The sequence below is a fragment of the Neovison vison genome, chromosome 1 (assembly GCF_020171115.1).
Source record: "Neovison vison isolate M4711 chromosome 1, ASM_NN_V1, whole genome shotgun sequence".
NCBI lineage: Eukaryota > Metazoa > Chordata > Mammalia > Carnivora > Mustelidae > Neogale > Neogale vison.
Window position 1 is genome coordinate 219,374,375 of NC_058091.1, and position 23,583 is coordinate 219,397,957.

At 37.5% G+C, this 23,583-nt stretch overlaps 1 protein-coding gene across 2 annotated transcripts in view; it reads right to left on the bottom strand.

The window, feature by feature from the left end:
* Positions 1 to 3,820: 3,820 nt before the first annotated feature.
* Positions 3,821 to 23,583, bottom strand: part of SLC30A5 (solute carrier family 30 member 5) — a 38,463-nt gene continuing 18,700 nt past the window's right edge. For both annotated transcript variants that reach the window (XM_044267819.1, XM_044267820.1), the window contains exons 6-16: positions 20,332 to 20,419; positions 19,054 to 19,130; positions 18,640 to 18,810; positions 17,672 to 17,960; positions 17,289 to 17,497; positions 16,113 to 16,270; positions 15,089 to 15,218; positions 10,984 to 11,185; positions 10,138 to 10,364; positions 6,097 to 6,225; positions 3,821 to 5,472 (exon numbers count right to left, since the gene is read on the bottom strand). In XM_044267819.1, the coding sequence (XP_044123754.1) occupies positions 5,302 to 5,472; positions 6,097 to 6,225; positions 10,138 to 10,364; positions 10,984 to 11,185; positions 15,089 to 15,218; positions 16,113 to 16,270; positions 17,289 to 17,497; positions 17,672 to 17,960; positions 18,640 to 18,810; positions 19,054 to 19,130; positions 20,332 to 20,419 (1,851 nt within the window). In that variant the 3' untranslated portion in view covers positions 3,821 to 5,301. The remainder of the gene's footprint in view (positions 5,473 to 6,096; positions 6,226 to 10,137; positions 10,365 to 10,983; positions 11,186 to 15,088; positions 15,219 to 16,112; positions 16,271 to 17,288; positions 17,498 to 17,671; positions 17,961 to 18,639; positions 18,811 to 19,053; positions 19,131 to 20,331; positions 20,420 to 23,583) is intronic.

A 23,583-nucleotide genomic window follows, 5' to 3' on the forward strand; every position in this document is an offset into this window, starting at 1 on the left:
CCTAAGGAACAACTGCTAGGTCACAGGGTAGATATATGTTTAACTTTCAAAGAAATGCAAACAGTTCTCCGAAGTGGCTGTATCATTTCATTATCCCACTTGCACTGAGTTCCGGTTGCTCCACATCCTCACTTCACTGAACTGAGCACTTAAAATGTATTTCACTGTGTACCTAAGTGTACCACAACAAAAACAGTAGAAAAGAAAAGTAACAGGATACCGTATTTGTACATGCAGAAAATATAATATTGATCACCTGTCTTAGAAACTGTACTGTGCATAGAAGGAAAAAATCACAGAAAAAAAAATTTTGATTAAAAAAAAATCCAGGGGCGCCTGGGTGGCTTAGTGGGTTAAAGCCTCTGCCTTCGGCTCAGGTCATGGTCTCAGGGTCCTGGGACAGAGCCCCACATCGGACTCTACTCAGCAGGGAGCCTGCTTCCCCTCTCTCTCTGCTTGCCTCTCTGTCAGCTTGTGATCTCTCTGTGTCAAATAAATAAAATCTTTAAAAAAAATCCAATTTTACCATTTTAATTGTATCACACAGTATTTACTAGAAAAATTTCCTTCTGAAAAATCACTCTAAAAATGAACATTAGTTGTTTTATAACTGGAATCTGTTTAGCATCTATGTATAATCTCTGCATATTTAACTTGCATATGAATTAAGACTATTAAGAAGTGTTTGCCTTGGGGGCACCTGGGTGGCTCAGTGGGTTAAGCCGCTGCCTTCGGCTCAGGTCATGATCTCAGGATCCTGGGATCGAGTCCCACGTCGGGCTCTCTGCTCAGCAGGGAGCCTGCTTCTCCTCTCTCTCTCTCTGCCTCTCTGCCTACTTGTAATCTCTCTCTGTCAAATAAATAAATAAAATCTTTAAAAAAAAATGCAATTGCTGCATTTAAAAAAAAAAAAAAAAAAGGAAATGTTTGCCTTGGAGTGCCTGGGTGGCTCAGTGGGTTAAGGCCTCTGCCTTCAGCTCAGGTCATGATCTTGGGGTCCTGGGATTGAGCCCCGCATCGGGCTCTCTGCTCAGCGGGGAGCCTGCTTCTTCCTCTCTCTCTCTGCCTGCCTCTCTGCCTACTTGTGCTGTCTCTCAAATAAATAAATAAAATCTTAAAAAAAAAAAGTTTACCTTAAAATTCTTAAATTTTAAGAATTTAATCTTAAAAATTAAAAAAAAAAATTTGGATAGAATTTTTATTATGTGAAGGGCGCCTGGGTGGCTCAGTAGGTTAAGTGGTTGTCTTTGGCTCAGGTCATGATCCCAGGATCCTGGGATTGAGCCCCACATCAGGCTCTGGTCAGCTGGGAGGCTGTTTCTCCTCCTCCCTCTGCCTGCTACTCCCCCTGCTTGTGCTTTCTTTCTCTCTGTCAAATAAATAAATAAAACCTTAAAAAAAAGAATTTTTATTATATGAGCTCTATTTATCTATACAGTTAAGTAATCTCTATGCCCAACATGGGGCTCAAATTTACCACCCTGATATGAAGAGTTACATGCTCTATTGAATGAGCCAGCCAAGCACCATCTTAAAATATTTTAAGACATCTAACATTGCTGAGGGGAGGTAAACTGTTAAAATCCCTATAGGGTACAATTTAGTATATTATAAATGTCCTAAACCCTTTGACTCTGAAATCCTACATGCTGGAATATATTCTATATATTTATTTGTGCATATGCAAAATAGTATTTGGACAAAGCTGTTCCTATCAGCAGTCTATAACAGCAAAACATTGGAACCAATCAAAAAAACTGCATCACTAGGGTTACTAGGCAGCTAGGGAAAAAAAATGGACTGCTTTTTAATGTTTAGGATAATTTTTTTTTCTAAAAAATATTTTATTTATTTATTTGACAGAGAGATAGAGGGAGCACAAGTAAGCAGAGCAGCAGGCAGAGGGAGAGAGAAGCAGGCTCTCTTCTAAGCAGGGAGCCCGATGCGGGGCTTGATCCCAGGACCCTGGAATCATGACCCAACCCAAAGGCAGCTGCTTAACCAACTGAGCCACCCAGGCGCCCCTAGAATAATTTCTAAGTGAAAAATACATATATGTATTTGTACATTTATAAGATATCTGTAAGGATATACTATAAACTGACAAGTGTGGTAATTTCTAGAGAGGAGAGCTGTGTATCTGAGTGACAGGGGTGTGAGGTTTTTTTTGCCATTTATTCTTGAATTCTGAACCATGTGACCATTAACTAGTAAAAACAAATTATCTCTGCATTAATGTAATATAAGTTTTAGGGGAGAATCATCATCTAAATTTAAAGTAAAACCAGGGGATGCCTGGGTGGCTCAGTTGGTTAAGCAGCTGCCTTCGGCTCAGGTCATGATCCCAGCGTCCTGGGATCCAGTCCCACATCGGGCTCCTTGCTCGGCAGGGAGCCTGCTTCTCTCTCTGCCTCTGCCTGCCACTCTGTCTGCCTGTGCTCACTCTCTCCCCCTCTCTCTCTGACAAACAAATAAATAAAATCTTTAAAAAAAAAAAAAAAATCACGACCTGAGGTGAAGGCAGTGGCTTAACCCACTGAGCCACCCAGGCGCCCTTAAGATTTTTTTTTTAATATATATTTGAGAGAGTGGAAGCGAGAGGGATGACAGGTAAAAGGAGAGGAGAGTCCAATGTGGGCCTCTATCCCAGGACTCTGGGATCATGACCTGAGCCAAACGCAGCCGCTTAGCCGACTGAGCCATCCAGGCATCCCTAAAGTTAATTCTAAGTGGAAATCATGAGCTCCCAAACTGATAATATAGGAAAAACAATGGCTGGAGAGTAAAGGAAGAGGAGACAAATTAATAGGTGTGGTAAACCACCACCACCACCCTTGGGGCAAATGAACTGTTAAACAGGCTGCTGCTTCCGGTATTATTTTGAACTTATTTATACGATTTAAATACAGTTTATCTCTTGGGATACTGATTTTAATAGAAAAAAATAGACAAATTGAATGCAGGTTTAGAATAATAACAACTCCTCAATTTTACTGAGCCCTTTTCAACTTTAAGAAATTTTTTTTTCCAGGGCGCCTGGGTGGCTCAGTGGGTTAAGCCGCTGCCTTCGGCTCAGGTCATGATCTCAGGGTCCTGGGATCGAGTCCCGCATCCGGCTCTCTGCTCAGCAGGGAGCCTGCTTCCCTCTCTCTCTGCCTGCCTCTCCATCTACTTGTGATTTCTCTCTGTCAAATAAATAAATAAATAAACTCTTTAAAAAAAAAAAAAAAAAGATGGGACGCCTGGGTGGCTCAGTTGGTTGGACGACTGCCTTCGGCTCAGGGCGTGATCCTGGAGTCCCGGGATCGAGTCCCACATTGGGCTCCCAGCTCCATGGGGAGTCTGCTTCGCTCTCTGACCTTCTCCTCGCTCATGCTCTCTCTCACTGTCTCTCTCTCTCTCAAATAAATAAATAAAATCTTTAAAAAAAAAAAGAAATTTTTTTTTCCAATTCATCTCACATATATCATTCCTTTTGCTCCTCATAATCCTATGAATGTGAGCAAATTTTATTCTGGTTTTATGTACCAGGGGAAAAAAAAGATACCCAGAGAAGGATTTGCCTGAAGTCACAATGTTTGTAGGAGTTAGAACCCGCACCCTGGTGCTCTTAATACTGGTTTCTCTACTTCCAATCTGCATCCCCTTCAGCCCATGCCCGATGTCTCGCCTTATCTCTCATCACAGTAATTTAACTTTTCTGCTGTTATATGCCTCCTAGGACATGGCAATTTTAATAACGATGCAATATGTATTGTACCTATCTACCTAAACATTTTTTAACATACCAAAATTGCATTAAAACATCAATATGCAATTATTTTCCCACCACTCAAAAAGTTTAATTATGTATTGAAGATTCTGGACCAGAAAATGTGTAAGGATAAGACAAAGAATATCAAAATAACTTGTAACAAATTTCTAGAACCTCTCACATATTAAAATTGTTAAGATAAAAATATGATTTACAATACATGTTTGCCATTATGGTATAGTTAAAAAAATAACACCCATACTAAAATTAATTCATCCTACTTATCAAAATTCCTATTATATGAATGAAAATATTCAAATGCTTATAAATAGGTATTCAAAGGTTTCTTTTGAACATTCTTTGGTGTTCATAAAACTGCATATATTATAGATCTCTTTATCATACATTTTTTCAGACTATACATTCAATTTAAATTGGAAATGAAAAAATATAAATTAGATATTGTTATAGAAAGTAGTTACAGGGTAGATATTTTGATTTCATGATGCACAAGTATTTACGGACAAGATTTACTTACTAAATTTAAAATAACTATCTATTCTTTGATACTTCTTATAGATCCACATGTCCCAGAAATTAAAAAAAGAAGCTGTGTTTAAGGCAGAAAATTCAAATGTGAGTTGACATTATTTATGATTCTCTCAGCTGGTTGTTTCACAAAATATGGAGCTAAATGAAAAATGAGAACTCTCGCATTGCTTGGATCCCAGCTTGACAAGCAACTTGGAATGGAAAATGCATAACAAGAAATGGAATATTCTACTTCAGAGGAAGAAGACAAGTGATCGAAAAACATGCACACAACTTAGTATAAGTACTTTACCCTAATAAAGTAATTATTCATTTGCAAATATTACCAAAAGTAAAAAAATTTATTTTACAGAGTGGTTGGTTTTTGTAATACATCAATAATGTTATATACTTCCCTATTCTCAATGCTTGTCTCATTTCAGTGGTTGGTTTCTCCCAAATAATTTAGTTTACATTTAAAGTGGCAATACAGCTTTTACTTAATGGATTTAAGTTATAATTAGAAACCAGTTTTATATACAGAAAATCCATAAATATAGAACTTTTATTCCTATTTAATCCTAGGGCTATGCAAAAATTGACTAAAAATTTTTCATTTGGGTCTTTGTAATAAACATGTAAATACATTATTTACAATGGAGATGCTTTCTGACAGAAAGTAAACACACAAGTAATTTTGGTCTTCATTAGAATCCATCATTATATGTTCATTTTTGAAGATGATGTGATACATCATGTTCACTCAAATTTCAAGATTCCTGTTATACACATAATTCAAGTAATTATTTTACTTGTACAATTAATGCTTCGTTCTGTATTTAAATTTCCTTTAAGAAAGATTCCTTGATCCAATAGGAGGGAGCTTTAGAATTTTTTTCGAATACAGCAAATGTTTCTGTACAATTATGTGCAATTTTCTTCCTTCTGGCAATATTATAAATACCGAGTAAATTAATCTTCATTGTTCATATCCCACAGGTAATTCTTGAGTTATCTCACATGATGTAAGTACCATCTTTGTAGTATTTCATGGACTCCATTTGTTTTGTCATAGCTAGAACATCATGAAATCCAGTACTTAGGCCAGACATATGTTGAAAATATGCCTCTTTTTCCACTTGAATTGTTAAATTGTTTACTCCAGCATCTTTAAGTATTCCTGTAACCTGTTATCAAAACCCATACATTTTAAAGCATTTAGATTAATACATTTAGTGCATATCTTATAACTGATAATTACATTTTTTCATAGCCACAGATAGTCAAAGATAATCCTCAAAGTAATATTTATTATTTATTTGGTCAAATGTTAGCTATATTTCTTTAGACGGCCAAATTACTGACCTGACATTCAAACTTGAAAATGGAAATAGCTTTTGTTTCTAATATGGTAGGTTTAGAATAGGAATATAGGAACTGCTTTGATTCTTACTTGCAATCACAGCGTTAAATGCTGCCACCTTGACTGTAATTACTGTTAATATAAATCTGTATTTATAATAATTTATTTCTGGATAATTGATTGGGAGCCAACGTGGATCATAAGTAAATTTTTTTACATTCACTTAAGCCTGTCATTTAAGCACTAAAACTTAATTTTATTTTAACCATTTTGGGCTGGAAAACAAATCTAGACATAAAAAGTAAGTTATATTATCCTTGAGCAGCTAAAAGACTGGTGTTTTTGAACAGTTAAATGATTACTCAACTGTGTAATTTAGAATGTGTCCCAATTTTTGCATGAATTAACCCAAATGAGATTACTTTCATTAAAGACAAAAGATTATCACCTGCTGTACTATTCTTTGTTCCAGCACATCTGATGTCACCTGTATATGAATTGTTCCTGCCACAACACTGGCTGAATGACGCCAAAAATGAGGGTCTCGGTATGATATTAATCCTTCAATTTTCTGTATCTGTCAAATAAAAGAAGAGATGATGTAAATGGACTTAAAAAGCTGATTTACTTAACAGAAAGCAAACTTTTTGGTCCAAGAAACTACTATTAAGCTGATTTTAGTAAAAAGATAATAAGGAGAGCAAAGAAGTAAGAAAATAAAGGGATAACTTGTTTGAAGTAAAGGTGCCTAAAATATTTTGAAATGGGAATGATGTCAGGGAAGACAGGTCTGAACAGGAAATGAATGGGGGTTACAGGTGTCTTTATACTCAACAGTTGCATACCCATTTTCACCTCTTTAAGAGGTACTGTGCCTTTTCTAAACACTGGATATTTTCAGTGGACTACCTGGTTTCCTCACATTTATACACACATTCATATATTAACGGTTACATAAACATGTTTAAAAGATATTCTCTATGTTTAAAAATGAACTGATTAAGTAACAGATATTGCATACATTGTAACACTACATGCATTAAAAATGTATGACGGTATTTATCAACATGACATAACTAAACGGGGAAAATTTTGCAAAGCAGTACAAAACAGTTTTTGCCATTTTTATTTTCAAAATAGCTTTTAAAAATTTTTAAAAGATTTTCTTTATTATTTATTTGAGAGAGAGAAGCAGGCTCTCTCCTCTGAGCAGGGAAGAAAATGTGCTTTTCCATATTAAGATATTTTGAAGATGGGGTGCCTGGTTGGCTCAGTTGGCAGAACATGTGAGTTCAAGCTCCACACTAGTGGCAGAGAGTCCTTAAATAAAAACAAGGCAAAACAAAACAAAACAAAAATATTTTGAAGTTGGGGCGCCTGGTGGCTCAGTGGGTTAAGCCTCTGCCTTTGGCTCAGGTCATGATTTCAGGGTCCTGGGATCGAGCCCCGCATAGGGCTCTCTGCTCGGTGGGGAGCCTGCTTCCTCCTCTCTCTCTCTGCCTGCCTCTCTGCCTACTTGTGATCTCTGTCTGTCAAATAAATTAAAAAAAAAAAAAATTTTTTTTGAAGTTTTCCAAAATGGCCTTAAAGTATTTTTGAAATAAAACTTTTTTTCCTAAAGGATGTAGGTGAGAAAACTTCACGAATTTATGAAAACAGTGGATTAAGATGTTATTTCTTAAATATTCAAGATATTAACTTCTCATCAGCAGATCCTAATTTTTTTTTTTTTAAGATTTTATTTATTTATTTGACAGAGAGAGATCACAAGCAGACGGAGAGGCAGGCAGAGAGAGAGAGAGAGGGAAGCAGGCTCCCTGCTGAGCAGAGAGCCCGATGCGGGACTCGATCCCAGGACCCTGAGATCATGACCTGAGCCGAAGGCAGCGGCTTAACCCACTGAGCCACCCAGGTGCCCCAGCAGATCCTAATTTAACATGATATGGCAAGGGTGCCTGGGTGGCTCAGTTGGTTAAGCATCTGCCTTTGGCTCAGGTCATGATCCCGTGGTTCTAGGATTGAGTGCTATGTGGGGCTCCTTGCTCAGCAGGAGCCTACTTGTCCTTCTCCCTCTGCCTGCTGCTACCCCTGCTTCTACTCTCTCTTTCAAATAAATAAATAAAAATATACCCCCCCAAGGTTTTTATTATTTGACAGAGAGAGAAAGAAAGCAGGAGAGGGAGAGGGAGAAGTTGACTCCCTGCTAAGCAGGGAGCCCAAATGCAGGACCTGATCCCAGGACCATGAGACCACAACCTGAGCTGAAGGCAGACGCTCAACCAACTAAGCCACCCAGGCACCCTAAGTAAATAAAAATCTTAAAAAAAAAAACAAAAAAAACATTAGGGGCGCCTGGGTGGCTCAGTGGTTTAAAGCCTCTGCCTTTGGCTCAGGTCATGATCCCAGGGTCCTGGGATGGAGCCCCACATGGGGGTCTCTGCTCTGCAGGGAGCCTGCTTCCCCCCTCTCTCTGCCTGCCTCTGCCTACTTGTGATCTGTCAAATAAATAAACAAAGTCTTAAAAAAAAATTAAAAGAAGAAAGAAAAAGTACATGCAAGTCTTTATTTTGGGGTTGTGAGTTTGAGGCCCATGTTGAGTGTAGAGATTACCTTAAAAAAAAAAAAAGTATCAAATTCTCTTTCTCAGGTCATGAATTCAAGCCCCATGTTGGTTGTAAAGCTTACTTGGAAAAAAAAAAATGAGGGGCGCCTGCCTGGCTCAGTCAGTAGAACCTGTGATCTCAGGATTGTGGGTTTGAGCCCCACGATGGATGCAGAGATTACTTAAAAACATTTTATTTATTTTAGAGAGTAAGTGAGTGAGAGAGCGCACACACTAGTGGGGGGAGGGGCAGAGGGAGAGGGGAGAGAGAATCTCAAGCAGATTCCCCAAGGAGTGCAGAGACTGATGCAGTGCTCAATCCCAGGACTCTGAAATGATGACCTGAGCCGAAGGCAGCGGTTTAACCCACTGAGCCACCCAGGCGCCCTGAAATGCCATTTTTGCTACAAACTGAATTCCATAAATTCCTGGGTCTGTTTCTGGACAACCAATTTTTAAAAAATTGATTTATGTGTTTATTGCTGTGCAAGAACAAAACTGTTATTTGTGTTAGTTAATTCTGTAACTTTATAATAAATAAAAAGTTACAGAATGGGATCCTATTAGTTAATTCTGTAGTTTTTACATCTTTGTTGTTTTTATTCTCAAGCATTAACTCTTCCAAATAAGTCTCTAAGTAATATTGGATTACCTATTTTCCCCCAAAACAAAAACAAACAAAAGAAAAGAATCCCAGGAAAGGCAATTGGACTGAGATTTTTAAATTTTTTTTTATTTTTAAAAAATTTTATTTATTTATTTGACAGACAGAGATCACAAGTAGGCAGAGAGGCAGGCAGAGAGAGAGGAGGAAGCAGGCTCCCCGCTGAGCAGAGAGCCCGATGCGGGGCTCGATCCCAGGACCCTGGGACCATGACCTGAGCCGAAAGCAGAGGCTTTAACCCACTGAGCCACCCAGGCGCCCCTGCACTGAGATTTAAATGCAAGAAATAGGACAACTTCATAATAGTTTCCCATCCAAGAAAAATCTCTCCATTTATTCACTCCCTATTTTTTTCTTTCTTTTTTTTTTTTTTAAAGATTTTATTTATTTATTTAACAGAGTGAGAGAGAGAGAGATCACAAGTAGGCAGAGAAGCAGGCAGAGGGGGGAAGCAGGCTCCCCACTGAGCAGAGAGCCCGATGCGGGGCTCGATCCCAGGACCCTGGGATCATGACCTGAGCTAAAGGCAGAGGCTTAACCCACTGAGCCACCCAGGCACCCCTCTTTTCTCTTCTTTCAAAGATTTCATTTATTTATTTGACAGAGATCACAAGTAGACAGAGAGGCAAGCAGAGAGAGAGGAGGAAGCAGGCTCCTTGCTTAGCAGAGAGCCCGATGAGGAACTCGATCCCAGGACCTCAGGATTAGAACCTGAGCCAAAGACAGAGGCTTAACCCACTGAGCCACCCAGGCACCCCCACTCCCTATTTTATATGTATGTTAGTTAGTTATGTACGTATGTATGTATGCATATATGTATGTATTTACTTTTGAAAGAGAGTGTGTGTGTGCACACACAAATGGGGGGCGGAAGGGACTAAGAATATTAAGTAGCCTCCACATGGAGCCTGATGCAGGGCTCAATCTCATGAGTCTGAGACGATGACCTGAGCCAAAATCAAGAGTCAGATGCTTAACCGACTAAACCGTTTTATGTCTTTTAAATAAAACTGTATTTTCTTAATATTTTCTTAATTCATATTTTGCACATTTCTAGTTGAGTCAACTTACTCAATTTCAAATGCTATTTTATTTATTTATTATTATTACTACTTTTTCAAATGCTATTTTATGAGACTGACGCGCTACCTACTGCGCTAACGAGGCACCTTCAAATGCTATTTTAAAAGGAAAAGATATAGTGAAGAAATTACTCACAGTACCTTTTCTAAAGCAAGATGTAGCTCTTTTTCATATTCTGGTGGCAGTCTCAATAGTAGAACCTGACAGGCATCTTTAATCAGTGGAACAACACTGAGAAATATTAATATAGCAATAAAGAGAGAACACAGGGGATCAGCAATGAACCATCCAAACTGCTCTATAAGAACTGTGGATACAATTACACCAATACTGCCAAGTGTGTCCGCCAAAACATGTAGAAATACACCTACAAATAAAATATGAAAACATTAAAAATTAAAACACATCTCGATCTTTTATCCTTTTTATAAATATTACTGGGTACCTACTATGCACCTGATTTTGCTGGGGATAGTACTTAAAAAAAAAACTAAAAAGCACGGTCACTGCTCTCAAAGAATTCACGGCACAGTTGTAAAAAGAGAAAGATATAGGGAACTACAGCTCAGATTGGTGAGTTTTATGATGGTGTGGTTTTCCTAGAAATCACATATAAGCCAAGTTATGACAATACCCAAATTAAATAGTCACAATAAATAATTCAACACAGTAAATAATACTTCCCCTATATATTTTATAGTAAAATAAAAATTTCCTGGTTCTTTTGTAGTGAAAGTTCATAATGACATAGTTTTTATGCAAAAGTCACTATGAAAAGGACTCTATAATACAATTATCTGATTAAAATTGACATTTATGAAGAAATGTGAGCATTTTCTAAAGCAGATGGCTTCAGACATTTTTTTAAGCCACAGAGTGTTTCTCTAAAATAAAACTGTAACCAGAAACCTAATATTTACTAAAAATAAGACAGTGTCAATTCAGAACACAGTTGAAAAATAGGACAGTATTTGCCAAGGACTCACCCCTCATGTTAGCATTCATGCCTCTGCCTGCAGATCCGTGGCTGTGACCATGCCCATGGTCACTGTGTCCATGCATATGGTGGGAATGACTGTGATCTGATGAATGACAGCTTCCCTGAGAAGCTCCATGGTTATGGTTATGGGCATGGCTAAAGGCACAGATACCAATAAGGTTTACTATCAGCCCTCCAACTGAGACTGGCTAGTAAAAGGAGAAAAGAAAGCCTTTAAATTTGTAATTTAAAAAATATATTTGTTATTTAAAAGCTACTGTATATCTAAATATGTTTTTTTATTTACAGTTTTCCAAAGTATTTTTGGTAAAACAAGTTCAATAAGGATATCCAAAAAAATTATTTTTTAATCTTTTTTAAAAAAATTAACATATATTATTAGCCCCAGGGGTACAGGTCTGTGACTCACCAGGTTTACACACTTCACAGCACTCACCATAGCACATACCTTCCCCAATGTCCATAACCCCACCACCCTCTCCTTACCCCACTCCCTGAGGCAACTCTCAGTTTGTTTTGTGAGATTAAGAGTCTCTAATGGTTTGTCTCCCTCAAGGATATCCAAAAATTTTAAAAAGCAGATTTTAGAATATTTTAGAAGAAACATTTTAAGTTTCAAATAGCAAAGTTTTGACAAGTAGAGGAATTTGGACTTGTTTTAATCAATAAAGAACATGTATCTGGTTCATGATTTATGAATAAGTTATGCTAGAGTTTTGTTTCATTTAAATAGAGCTTGAAAGTACTGCTTACTAGAGCAAGTGTGCACTCTAGCTAAAATCTTGTTTATATTACCAGATGAATTTCAGTTTGTAAGGCAATGATTATAATTTACTAACTAGTAGATTCCAAATATATATATAATCTTATTGCTTCTTAAAACATAGTAAAATTTCCCAAAGTAAAAAAAAGGTATAATGGAAAAACAAACATGTAATAGTAATCTTTCACTTTTTTTTTTTTAAAGAAGTGAATGGAATTATCTTGATTTAATAATGCCATATAACACCCTAAAGGATAAACAAAGTTACCCTTTACTATCCTTTTATAAAATGATTTTGGATGTTCTGGGTGTTACTTAATTTACCATATATTATAATTTCTCCTTTAGAGAAATCCACTTGATTTATAAAAAGAATATATAAAAATAATGGGGACAGATAATTCAAATTAATTTCCAAAGATTATAAGACAAGAGATTCACTTTAGTAAACATGAATGGAAATTATACACTTCTTAATGAGGCTCAGACCATTTATCTGTCAGATTTTAAAATTTTAGTTAGCTTTATGAACTTGAAAATGGTTCCCAGGGCGCCTGGGTGGCTCAGTGGATTAAGCCGCTGCCTTCGGCTCAGGTCATGATCTCAGGGTCCTGGGATCGAGTCCCGCATCGGGCTCTCTGCTCAGCAGGGAGCCTGCTTCCTCCTCTCTCTCTCTCTCTCTGCCTGCCTCTCTGCCTACTTATGATCTCTCGCTGTCAAATAAATAAATAAAATCTTAAAAAAAAAAAAAAAAGAAAATGGTTCCTAAATTTTGAATAAAATCAAATATTATATACAGAGACTCCATCATCTCAAATATTTCTCCTCTAATGATAAATGCTTCATTTGTATAGATTTCATCAGAAAAAAATAATGTAGAAAGTTTAAGCATGTAACCCCCCAAAATCAGTCAGTGAGAGAATGGTGTACTTTCTATGCACATGCTAAAATACATACATAAACACCTTTTAAAGATTTATTTATTTGACAGAGAGATCACAAGTAGACAGAGAGAGAGAGAAGCAGGCTCCCCGCTGAGCAGAGAGCCCGACATGGGACTCGATCCCAGGACCCCGAGATCATGACCCGAGCCGAAGGCAGCGTCCTAACCCACTGAGCCACCCAGGCGCCCCCATAAACACCTTTTAAAACCAGCAATAATATCACATTATAATGCTGCTTTGGAATTTTTTTTAACTTAGTACAGTTTATTTCTCATGCCAGTGTATATAAATATGCCTCATTTTTTTTTTAATAAAGATTTTATTTATTTGTTTGACAGACAGAGATCACAAGTAGGCAGAGAGACAGGCAGAGAGAGAAGGAAGCAGGCTCCCTGCTAAGCAGAGAGCCCGATGCGGGGCTCGATCCCAGGACCCTGGAATCATGACCCGAGCCGAAGGCAGAGGCTTAACCCACTGAGCCACCCAGGCGCCCCTACCTCATTCTTTTTATGCATATACAGTATCCTATGAATGACAGCTTTATTTCTTTATTTAACCCGAGCCGAAGGCAGAGGCTTAACCCACTGAGCCACCCAGGCGCCCCTACCTCATTCTTTTTATGCATATACAGTATCCTATGAATGACAGCTTTATTTCTTTATTTAACTAGTCTTTTCCTTGGTGGACATTTTTTTTGTCACCATTACGAGCAAAGGCACAACGAATCATTCACCTTTACACATCTGTGCAAACATGTTTTGCAAAAATTTCTATAACAAACATTAAAGGTAAAAGATATAAGCATTTAAAATTCAAAATATATTTCTAAACTGTAATCAAAGCATTTTATTAATATATGCTTTCAGCAACCAGATTCATAACTGCTTATAGTCATCCAACAATTAATTGCTAATTTCCTACTGCAAGCCAGGTGCTAGTTTAAGTGTTAATGAGAGATAATTCAGGTCCTAAAGATACTTCACTTATATCTTTAGTTGTGGAAGAAAGACAAAGGGTTATAAGTTAATGTTGCTTTAAAAAAAAAAAGATATAACAGGAATACTGAGAAAGGGAAATCTACAAAAAAGTCTTTGAAGAGGGATATATTTTTTAAAGATTTTATTGATTTGACAGAGACACAGCGAGAGAGGGAACACAAGCAGGGGGAGTGGGAGAGGGAGAAGCAGGCTTCCTGTGGAGTAGGGAGCCTGTTGCAGGGCTCGATCCTAGGAGTCTGGGATCATGACCTGAGCCAAAGGTAGACGCTTAATGACTGAGCCACCCAGGCACCCTGAAAAGAGGGATTAATGGAAAATATCTCACTGGAAGAGACATATCAACAAAGTCCTGACAAAGGCTGGAAGGCAGATGTGAGGGAAGGGCATGCCAACTACAAGAAATAGCATATGCAAAGGTTTGAAGGTCCAGGGAGAACATTATAAACTACTACAATCAACAAAGTAAAGCCTTTAAAGTGATATTATTTTTCTGATTCTATCTCTAATATTTTGCAAATTTCAAGTATCTATAAAGCACCTCTTTTTTAAAAATGAATTTACTTTTATTTATTTTTAGATTTTTAATTTCTTTTTGACAGAGAGAGACATAGCCAGAGAAAACACAAACAAGTAGAATGGCAGAGGGAGAAGGAGGCTTCCTGCAGAGGAGGGAGCCCCACGCAGGGCTCAATCCCTGACCCAACCCAAAGGCAGATGCTCAACAACTGAGCCAGCCAGGTACCCCTATAAAGCACATCTTCACAGAAAAATATTTAATAAGTCAGAAAGAAATCTTAGGTTTTAGACTATCATATAATATTCTAACGAAAATACCAGCGAAAAGGATTAATTTCTAAGAGTCAGCGGCATAAATACAAAGACAAGATAAGAAATTATGTTAACTTAGAGGTGCCTGGGTGGCTCAGTGGGTTAAGCCTCTGCCTTCAGCTCGGGTCATGATCTCAGGGTCCTGGGATCCAGTCCCATGTCGGGCTCTTTGCTCAGCGGGGAGCCTGCTTCCCCTCTCTCTGCCTGCCTTTCTGCCTACTTGTGATCTCTCTCTCTGTCAAATAAATAAATAAAATCTTGGGCGCCTGGGTGGCTCAGTGGGTTAAAGTCTGCCTTCAGCTCAGGTCATGATTGAGCCCTGCATCGGGCTCTCTGCTCAGCAGGGAGCCTGCTTCCTCCTCTCTGTCTGCTTTTCTGCCTACCTATGATCTGTCAAATAAATAAATAAAATCTTAAAAAAAAAAAAAAGAAATTATGTTAATTTAAATTAAAAAATAAAATAAAAGCTTCCCAGATCAGTAACTACAAATAAACTTCAGCATAGAAAAGACTGTATGGGGTATGAATAGAAATTCAAACAGGAAAATAAAGACTTACTGTTAACATATGTGTGTCTAATTCCGGAGGATCAATTAATCTAGCCACTGACTCCATAAACACAAAAAAGGCTATTACCATTAGAAAAAGTCCATTAATAAATCCAGAGAGAATTTCTATTCGGCCATACCTAAAAATGTAGAATATATTTTTAGAAAAGAAAAATGACAAATATTTTTAAAGTATAAATATTATGTTAAAAAAGAGGATATAAGTCCAAATTTTCAACTACATACATAAATAATACGATCACAAAATTACCAAGATTTTAAATATCATACTAATGCTGGAAGAGTCTCTCTGTACTTTAGTTTGTTGCAATTATAAATATATATATTTTTATAAATACAAATATTTATTAAAGTCCTTCAATGTTTCCCCTTACATAAAGCCTTTCTTAGCAAGAAGTTCCTTCTCTCCTTTTAATGGGCTCTCCCTTGATGGGTTCTGTACCTGTCATAACATACAGACTGCTTTGTACCAAAATTATTTGTATTTTTGGCTCATCTATCTTTCACAATGTTAACAGTTGAAAGAGCTGAATTTATCAATCTATTCAGGGTAGGTCTTACCAAAATTCTTTGTACAAATCAAGGATTCTAGTATTTGTTGAACTGAATTGTTGATGAAAGGGAATTTCATGCATAGCCTCTTCAAATTTTGAATACTCTAATGGCAAAGATGCAAATGACCATGCACATTCCACTGTCTCAAATAAACTGTTAGGCAAAGAGCTCAAAATCTAACTGATTTTCTGTTCTCTCCATACAAGAGGAATTAGTCAGAGAATATAATCTGGAGCTTACTGCCATTCACTTGTTGATCATATGCTTGGTTTATTTCCTTGTATCTATATCAATTTAAAGAAAACTAAAGCTCTGAAAAATTACTTTTATTAAAGTAATTAAAAATTACTTGTATTTAATTACTTGTATTAAGAGTAATAAAATTTTATTCCCTAAGATGGAATTTGCCCTTAGATTTTTCCATTGTATTATATCACCTTGATGGTCAGTGTACCTACCCATAGGAAAAAATCCGAGTTGCTTTCCATCTACTCATCAAGGCCGCAAAAAGACCCATGACCAAAGCAGAGCAGTCAAAGAGCATGTGAAATCCATCTGAGATCAGACCCAGACTATTGGTCAACACGCCATAGAATAATTCAACAAAGGTAAAAAGCTAAAAAATACATTTAAAGAAAAACGGGAGGATGTTAGGAAATACTGTCTCAAGAGATTTAACAGAACTTAATCATGACAATTTTAACCCTTTAGTTAAAAAAACTTCTTCTTAAAGATTTTTTTATTTGACAGAGAGAGAGACAGAGAGAGGGAGAGGGAGCAAGTGAGCACAAGCAGGGAAGCAACAGGCAGAGAGAGAGGGAGAATGAGACTCCCCTCGGAGCAAGGAGCCCAGGTGTGTAGCTCAATCCCAGGACTCTGAGATGGTGACCTGAGCGGTAGGCAGGGGCTTAACCAACTGAGCCACCTTTTATTATGCAAACCTTTCTTAAAGATATAACTGCCACTTCATTTCATTTCATATAAACTGTAAGACAGGGACACTTGGGTGGCTCAGTTGGTTAAGCATCTGCCTTTGGCTCAGGTCATGATCCTAGGGTTCTGGGATCAAGTCCTTCGTTCAGCTCCTTGCTCAGTGGGGAGCCTGCTTCTTTCCTGCCTGCTCTGCCACTACCCCAGTTTGTGCACGTTCTGTCAGACAAATAAACAAATCTTAAAACAAACAAACAACTGTAAGATACTATACTATATCAGATATGTTCATCTTATAAATTATTGAAATAGAGATAGTTTCATTCATGTCTGTAGAACTTAATACACTAGGCTATAAAATGTTAGCAATCTCAGGGGTAGGGGGGTGCCTAGGTGGCTCAGTGGGTTAAGTCTCTGCCTTCAGCTCAGGTCATGATCCCAGGGTCCTGGGATCAAGTCCCAAATCGGGCTCCTTGTGCAGCAGGAAGCCTGCTTCTCTCTCTGCCACTCTGCCTGCTAGTGCTCTTTGACAAATAAATAAATAAAATCTTAAAAAAATAAAATAAAATAGTACACTAAACTAATGCATCTAAAATGCCTCAGAAATGGTTTGCTTAAGTAGTCTGAATGTGATCCTGTAATCTTCCTATTACTGAAAGAAAATGTAGTTTTTAGGAAATGTCACAAATATATAAAAATCTTACCAGATTCAAACACAAGAAGTAAAAGATCTGCCTAGAGTCATTCTCCTCAAGAATTTGTTTTAGTGATTCCTTAATAAACCTGGGGATCGATTGGGAGCTATGCTGGAAAGCATCACCCATGAAATTATAAAGAGGTGTTCCTTCAGGAGAATATCCAATTAGGGTGCCTTTCTGTCCTCTCTTGGAAGGAGATGATAAGATGTTGGCAGCTTTTAAAAAAGGGAAAAAAATAACATTAAAAATGTTTTGAAAGTTTAAGCTACCAAAACCAAGATGGCATCTGTCAGCACTAAATGCAAGCCCTGAACAAATTCCCAAACTAAGTAAATGATTTCAACATCAGAATCCATGAGATGAAATTTCCTAAGGGGAAAAATGCTCACACAAAATGAAGAATATAGCGCTCACTACCACTCCTCCAGACAGGACATGTTCAGTGCTTTCCTGGTGTGCTGCTTTGTTCAAAGCTCGAAGCTGGTCTGTTATTGGATGTGTCCAAAAATTTCCAAAAAGTAGAGCACTAATAAAAATGGGAAAGGATCCATAGCGGGCATATTTGGAAACTTCCATTTTGACTGAACAAATGGAATCGACATAGAAATCCAGGATCATGACAAAAAAGATAACTGTTGTGAAAGGCATTATGAGAGAAAACCAAGACTCGACTTTACTCTAGAAATTAAAAAAGAAAAAAAAATAAATTGTTAGTAGTGCACTGGAATCAAGTTCATGTCTTATGCTTTAGTTAATCCCTTTATATTTAAACAAATATTCTAACTCAATATGATTCATAAAATGCTAAGAGCTGTAAAATATTAGTATATTTCCCAGTAACCCCCAAAGTATTAAAAATAAAAGTGCTATGGTTTAATGATTATATAAATTCTAGGTGACCCACAATCCTTGTCTGTAACACACAGTAACTATTAAACAGGTTCTTCAGCGTCTTGGTGGCTCAGTTGATTAGGTGTCCGACTTTTGATTTCTGCTCAGGTCATGATCTCAGGGTTGTGGGATCAAGCCCTGCAACAGGCTCAGCGTGGAGTCGGCTTGTCCCTTTCCCTCTGCTCCTCCCCCAGGTCACCCATTCTCTCTAAAATAAATACATATTCTTTAATTGATTCCTTTGGGCCACAGGAATGGGATGAATACATAAATGTAATAGTACCTAATTTGTATTTTCTATAAACAGTAAAATTTACCCCAAAATTTTTCCAAAAATTGTCATAAAAAGCAATGATAATTTAAGATACTTGCAAGCTCAAAGCAAAATAAAATACAATGTACTGAACTAAAATTTTTAAGTAAGAGCAAATCATTTTACTTATTACCAATAAATTCCTACTCTTACCTCAGTTGTCACAGAAAGAACAATGACCCATGGGCACAAGAGAAGCACAGAAACAAGATGGGATAAAGCTTGAAGACGTTTGGCTCCACCAACATCTATAGAGAGTTTTCTGGAAGCTGTATGAAAACCAACTTTACAACACAAAGCCAGTACTAGCAACAATACTCCACCCTATGAGTAAAATTAGATAAGTTTCATTAGAAACACACAGCCAATGCTCAATCCTTAAATACATAATATTTGAAGAAATGGAGCTATTAATGTTTCTCTTCCATACCCCACATTACTGAACTACTTAAATGTCAGGCAGTACTGTAAATTACTGCAACTTATTTCAAGTGCACTTTTAAAGTTATAGTTGCTCTACTTTTTTACAATCTCTCGATCACATTAGGAACAAAGAAAAGAACATACCTTGTGATCTGCCACACCTAAGAAGGCAATGGCTGTGTAAAGCATGTGAGTTAGAGCACTGTCATGATGTCCTTCAGCTAAGTGAGTTGCAGTAAAGGAAAAAAAATAACCCCAAATATTAACTCCTTGAATCCTGAAGTCCTCCTATAATTTTAGTTACATTATTTTAGGCTGACAATATACTAGTTTGGGGGCCCCAAACCTGACTACTTGCCAACAGTTTATTGCCCTTAAAAACAAAAAAATTAAAAATTTAATTTGGGGAAATGATTTACAAATTGGGACTGCCTGTATTTCTTTTGTTTTTTCCAAAACAATTAGAATAGCCCTTGAGAAATAGTTGTTAAATTTTAGAAGTCAACCTCCAAAAGTACATGCATGTATACTGTAAGTATGACAAAGGGACAAGAGCAAGGAACTTCTTGGACCACTACTGTCATGAAATTAAGGTTGTTCTTTCAGAGTATGTCAAATCAGTCCTAAATCTGTTTCTAAATCACTAACCACATAAACCTCAGTAAAGCAAGTAGCAAGCAGAAAGGGGCATGGGTGGCATATCACAAGCAACCTGTTCTGCAAAGTCACACCACTCTCTTTCATTGTAACAAAGTAAACTGTTACTTAGTTAAATGACAGGCTTTATGACAACCAGAAGAATCAAAACTGGTAATCTAAGGTCAGCTGAATGGAGTGGGCAAAGGTGTATAGACAGGGAAGAACAAGGCAAGTCTGTTTGTAGAGGATAATGAGTGTACATATTTGACTGGAAAGTTGGGGTTACAGAGTAGTGGAAGCTCGACTAGACCTAACAGTTTAGATCAAGAGAGTGATTACTAGGTGAAGGAACTCAGCTTTTTCTTTCAGGCAAGAAGATGTCAAAGATTTTTCAATAAATTTCAAAGAAGTTTATATTTAATAATTGCAACTGACTTCTAAATTGAGCATTTAAATCATTAAATTTGTTACAAGGGAGCCAACAGAGTGATTTTGTTGACAAGCAAGTAAAAAAAAAATTTTTTTAAAGCACTAGGATATTCTAAAATAGTCTTTCACTGTCCCTGTAGAAGATATTGATGGAAATGCTATAAAATACTTAATTTATTCTAAATTTACTCATTATTTGAATACCTACATTAACCCATGGAAGTTTCATTCATGACTGATTTTATTTTTATTTTTTCATGACTGACTTTAATTCAATCCTCCTTCTTGTCCCATTCTGCCAGTCTTCTATTTTTCCGCAAGACTAAAGTATTTCAATCTATTGTAAAAGGATACGGTGTTCAGCCATTTTAGCCATGAGATCATCATTGTCAAAAAGCAATAGGCAGATTACAGCAATAATGAAAAAAGCAGCCCCTCTTGTCTGAAAATGAAGAAAATATTAGCAAGGATGGCTATTTTAAGAGTTGATGTTCAAGACCATGATTATATAAATGCTAAAGAAAAATTATTTTCTAAATAAATATTTAAAGAAAAAATAACATCTCACATTAAAACCTTTCTACTATACAATATAAATTTGCAGTATATTTTTTTAAATATTTTATTTGTTAAAAAAAAAGATTTATTTATTTGACACAGAGAAAGAGAGAGCGAGCGTGAGCGCACAAGCAAGGGGAGCAGCAGAGGGAGAGAGAGAGGCCAGCTCTCCACTGAGCAGGGAGTCCGATGTGGGGCTTGATCCTGGGACCCTGGATCACGACCTGAGCTGAACGCAGAAGCTTAACAGACTGAGCCACCCAGGCGCCCCTAAATTTGCAGTATTAACAGTAACATAAACAAGTAAAGAGCTCCAACAAATTATGCAGGATATTTTGAAGGCATTTAAGACACATAGGAATGACAACCTGAACTGTCTCCTTGCTAAGAGGGCTAGCCGGGTTACCGTGCACAAACTATTAGTGTTTGCAGAATTAATTTTCCTAAAAGCCCAAGCAGCTACAGAGTAATTAGTAGGAACTTATTTTATTCTACAACATGTGATAGAGAAGACAGTTCATTTACAATAATATCAATATTCTAGTTACCATTCTTCTAGGGAAAAAGAATAAGAGGCACATTAGGAAAATTAGCAAGTCATTTCTCATATTCAGCAAAAGTGTAGAGCATTTAAAAGCTGATGATTCTGGGGTGCCTGGGTGGCTCAGTGGGTTAAAGCCTCTGCCTTCGGCTCAGGTCATGATCCCAGGGTCCTGGGATCGAGCCCCGCATTGGGCTCTCTGCCCGGTGGGGAGCCTGCTTCCTCCTCTCTCTCTCTCTCTGCCTGCGTCTCTGCCTACTTGTGATCTCTGTCAAATAAATAAATAAAATCTTAAAAAAAAAAAGCTGATAATTCTTTTTTTTATAAGTTTATGTTCTCATCTCAGAAAAGGATTTTGACAAAAGTAAATTAGGAAGAACATACTGCCTAGTTTATGCAAATAGTTCAGAATGTTGGGTATAAAAGCCATTATGATACATTCTGTATTTATAAATTTACAAGTATAAAACAAAACAAATTTACAAGTATACTGCCACACATTTTCATTAAATAAAAATTAAAATTTAAATGATCTTTTTTTTTTTTAAAGGTTTTATTTATCTGACAGAGAGAGAGAAATCACAAATAGAGAAGCAAGCAGAGAGAGAGAGGGGAGGAAGCAGGCTCCCCGCAGAGCAGAGAGCCCGATGCGGGGCTCAATCCCAGGACCCTGGGACCATGACCCGAGCTGAAGGCAGAGGCTTTAACTCACTGAGCCACCCAGGGGCCCCAAATAAAAGTTAAAATTTAAGTGAGAATCCGGGGCGCCTGGGTGGCTCAGTGGGTTAAAGCCTCTGCCTTCGGCTCAGGTCATGATCCCGGAGTTCTGGGATCGAGCCCCGCATCGGGCTCTCTGCTCGGCGGGGAGCCTGCTTCCTGCTCTCTCTCTCTCTCTCTCTCTGCCTGCCTCTCTGCCTACTTGTGATTTCTGTCAAATAAATAAATCAAATCTTTAAAAAAAAAAAAGTGAGAATCCTATTTTATTCATGAACATGATTACCACTACACTTGATAAATTCTTTGTTAGTGTGGTAGATGGATATCTTGACAAATGTCAGTATACATAAACCACACAATTTTAAATTTCATAATTTTCATTAAATTAGAATATGACAATATCAACAACAGCCAGAATATAATTTAATTTTTTGTTAAAGAGGGCAACTGAGAATTTTGTAGGGCTTCAGTCATAACAAAGAAAAAAACACATGCTATGTTCCTGGATAGACGCCCAGATTCATTATAGACACTAATGGCATGATGTGTACGATGCATATTCTCATTTCTGAGTATTAGGGCAGCAAAATTTTTATTTATTTTTAATTATATTTTTAAAAGATTTATTTATTTGAGAGAAAGGTGGGAGGGGCAGAGGAAGAGGGAGAGAGTGTCAAGCAGACTCCACACTGAATGAACAAGGAGCCTACACAGGGCTCAGTCTCACAACCCTGGTATCATGACCTAAGCTGAAACCAACAGTCGATGCCTAACCGACTGTGCCAGCCAGGGGCTACCCGGTTTTTTTTTTTTTTAATGTTTTAAAGTCATTTGTATTTCTTTTGTGAGTTGTCTTTCCCTGCCCTTGGCTCATTTTTATTGAGAATCTTATGCATTTTTCTTAACTGACTTTACTAATTTATATTTTGAAAGAAACATAAAACTTTTACTTGTGATAGTTTTCTGTTGTTGTTGTTCGCACGATTTCTGTTACACAGAAACTTAAAATTGCTATGAAGTCAAATGTACTGAGTTTTTCCATTATGATTTTTCCCCACTGCTTTATTTTTATTAGAAAAAAAATTTTTTGGGGGGGGGCGCCTGGGTGGCTCAGTGGGTTAAAGCCTCTGCCTTCGGCTCAGGTCATGATCCCAGAGTTCTGGGATCGAGCCCCACATCGGGCTCTCTGCTCCGCAGGGAACCTGCTTTCTCCCCTCTCTCTCTCTGCCTGCCTCTCTGCCTACTTGTGATTTCTCTCTCTCTGTCAAATAAATAAAATCGTTAAAAAAAAAATTTTTTTTAAAGATCTTATTAATTTATTTGACAGACAGATCAGAAGTGGGCTAGAAGCAGGCAGAAAGAGAGGGGGAAGCAGGCTCCCCGCTGAGCAGACAGCCCAATGTGGGGCTCGATCCCAGGATCCTGAGATCATGACCTGAGGCGAAGGCAGAGGCTTTAACCCACTGAGCCACCAGGCACCTCTATTTTAAAAGAATTTTTAAAAAAGATTTTATTTATTTATATGACAGAGAGAGAGAGATCATAAGTAGGCAGAGAGGCAGGTAGAGAGAGGGAAGCAGGCTCCCTGCTGAGCAGAGAGCCCGACGTGGGTCTCGATCCCAGGACCCTGAGATCATGACCTGAGCTGAAGGCAGAGGCTTAAGCCACTAAGCCACCCAGGCACCCCTTCCCTACGGCTTTTATGCTCAGAAAGTTCTTTGCTTGTAGTTAATTATCCACCTACTTTTTATATTATATATGTATCGATGTTTTATATATTATACACGTTT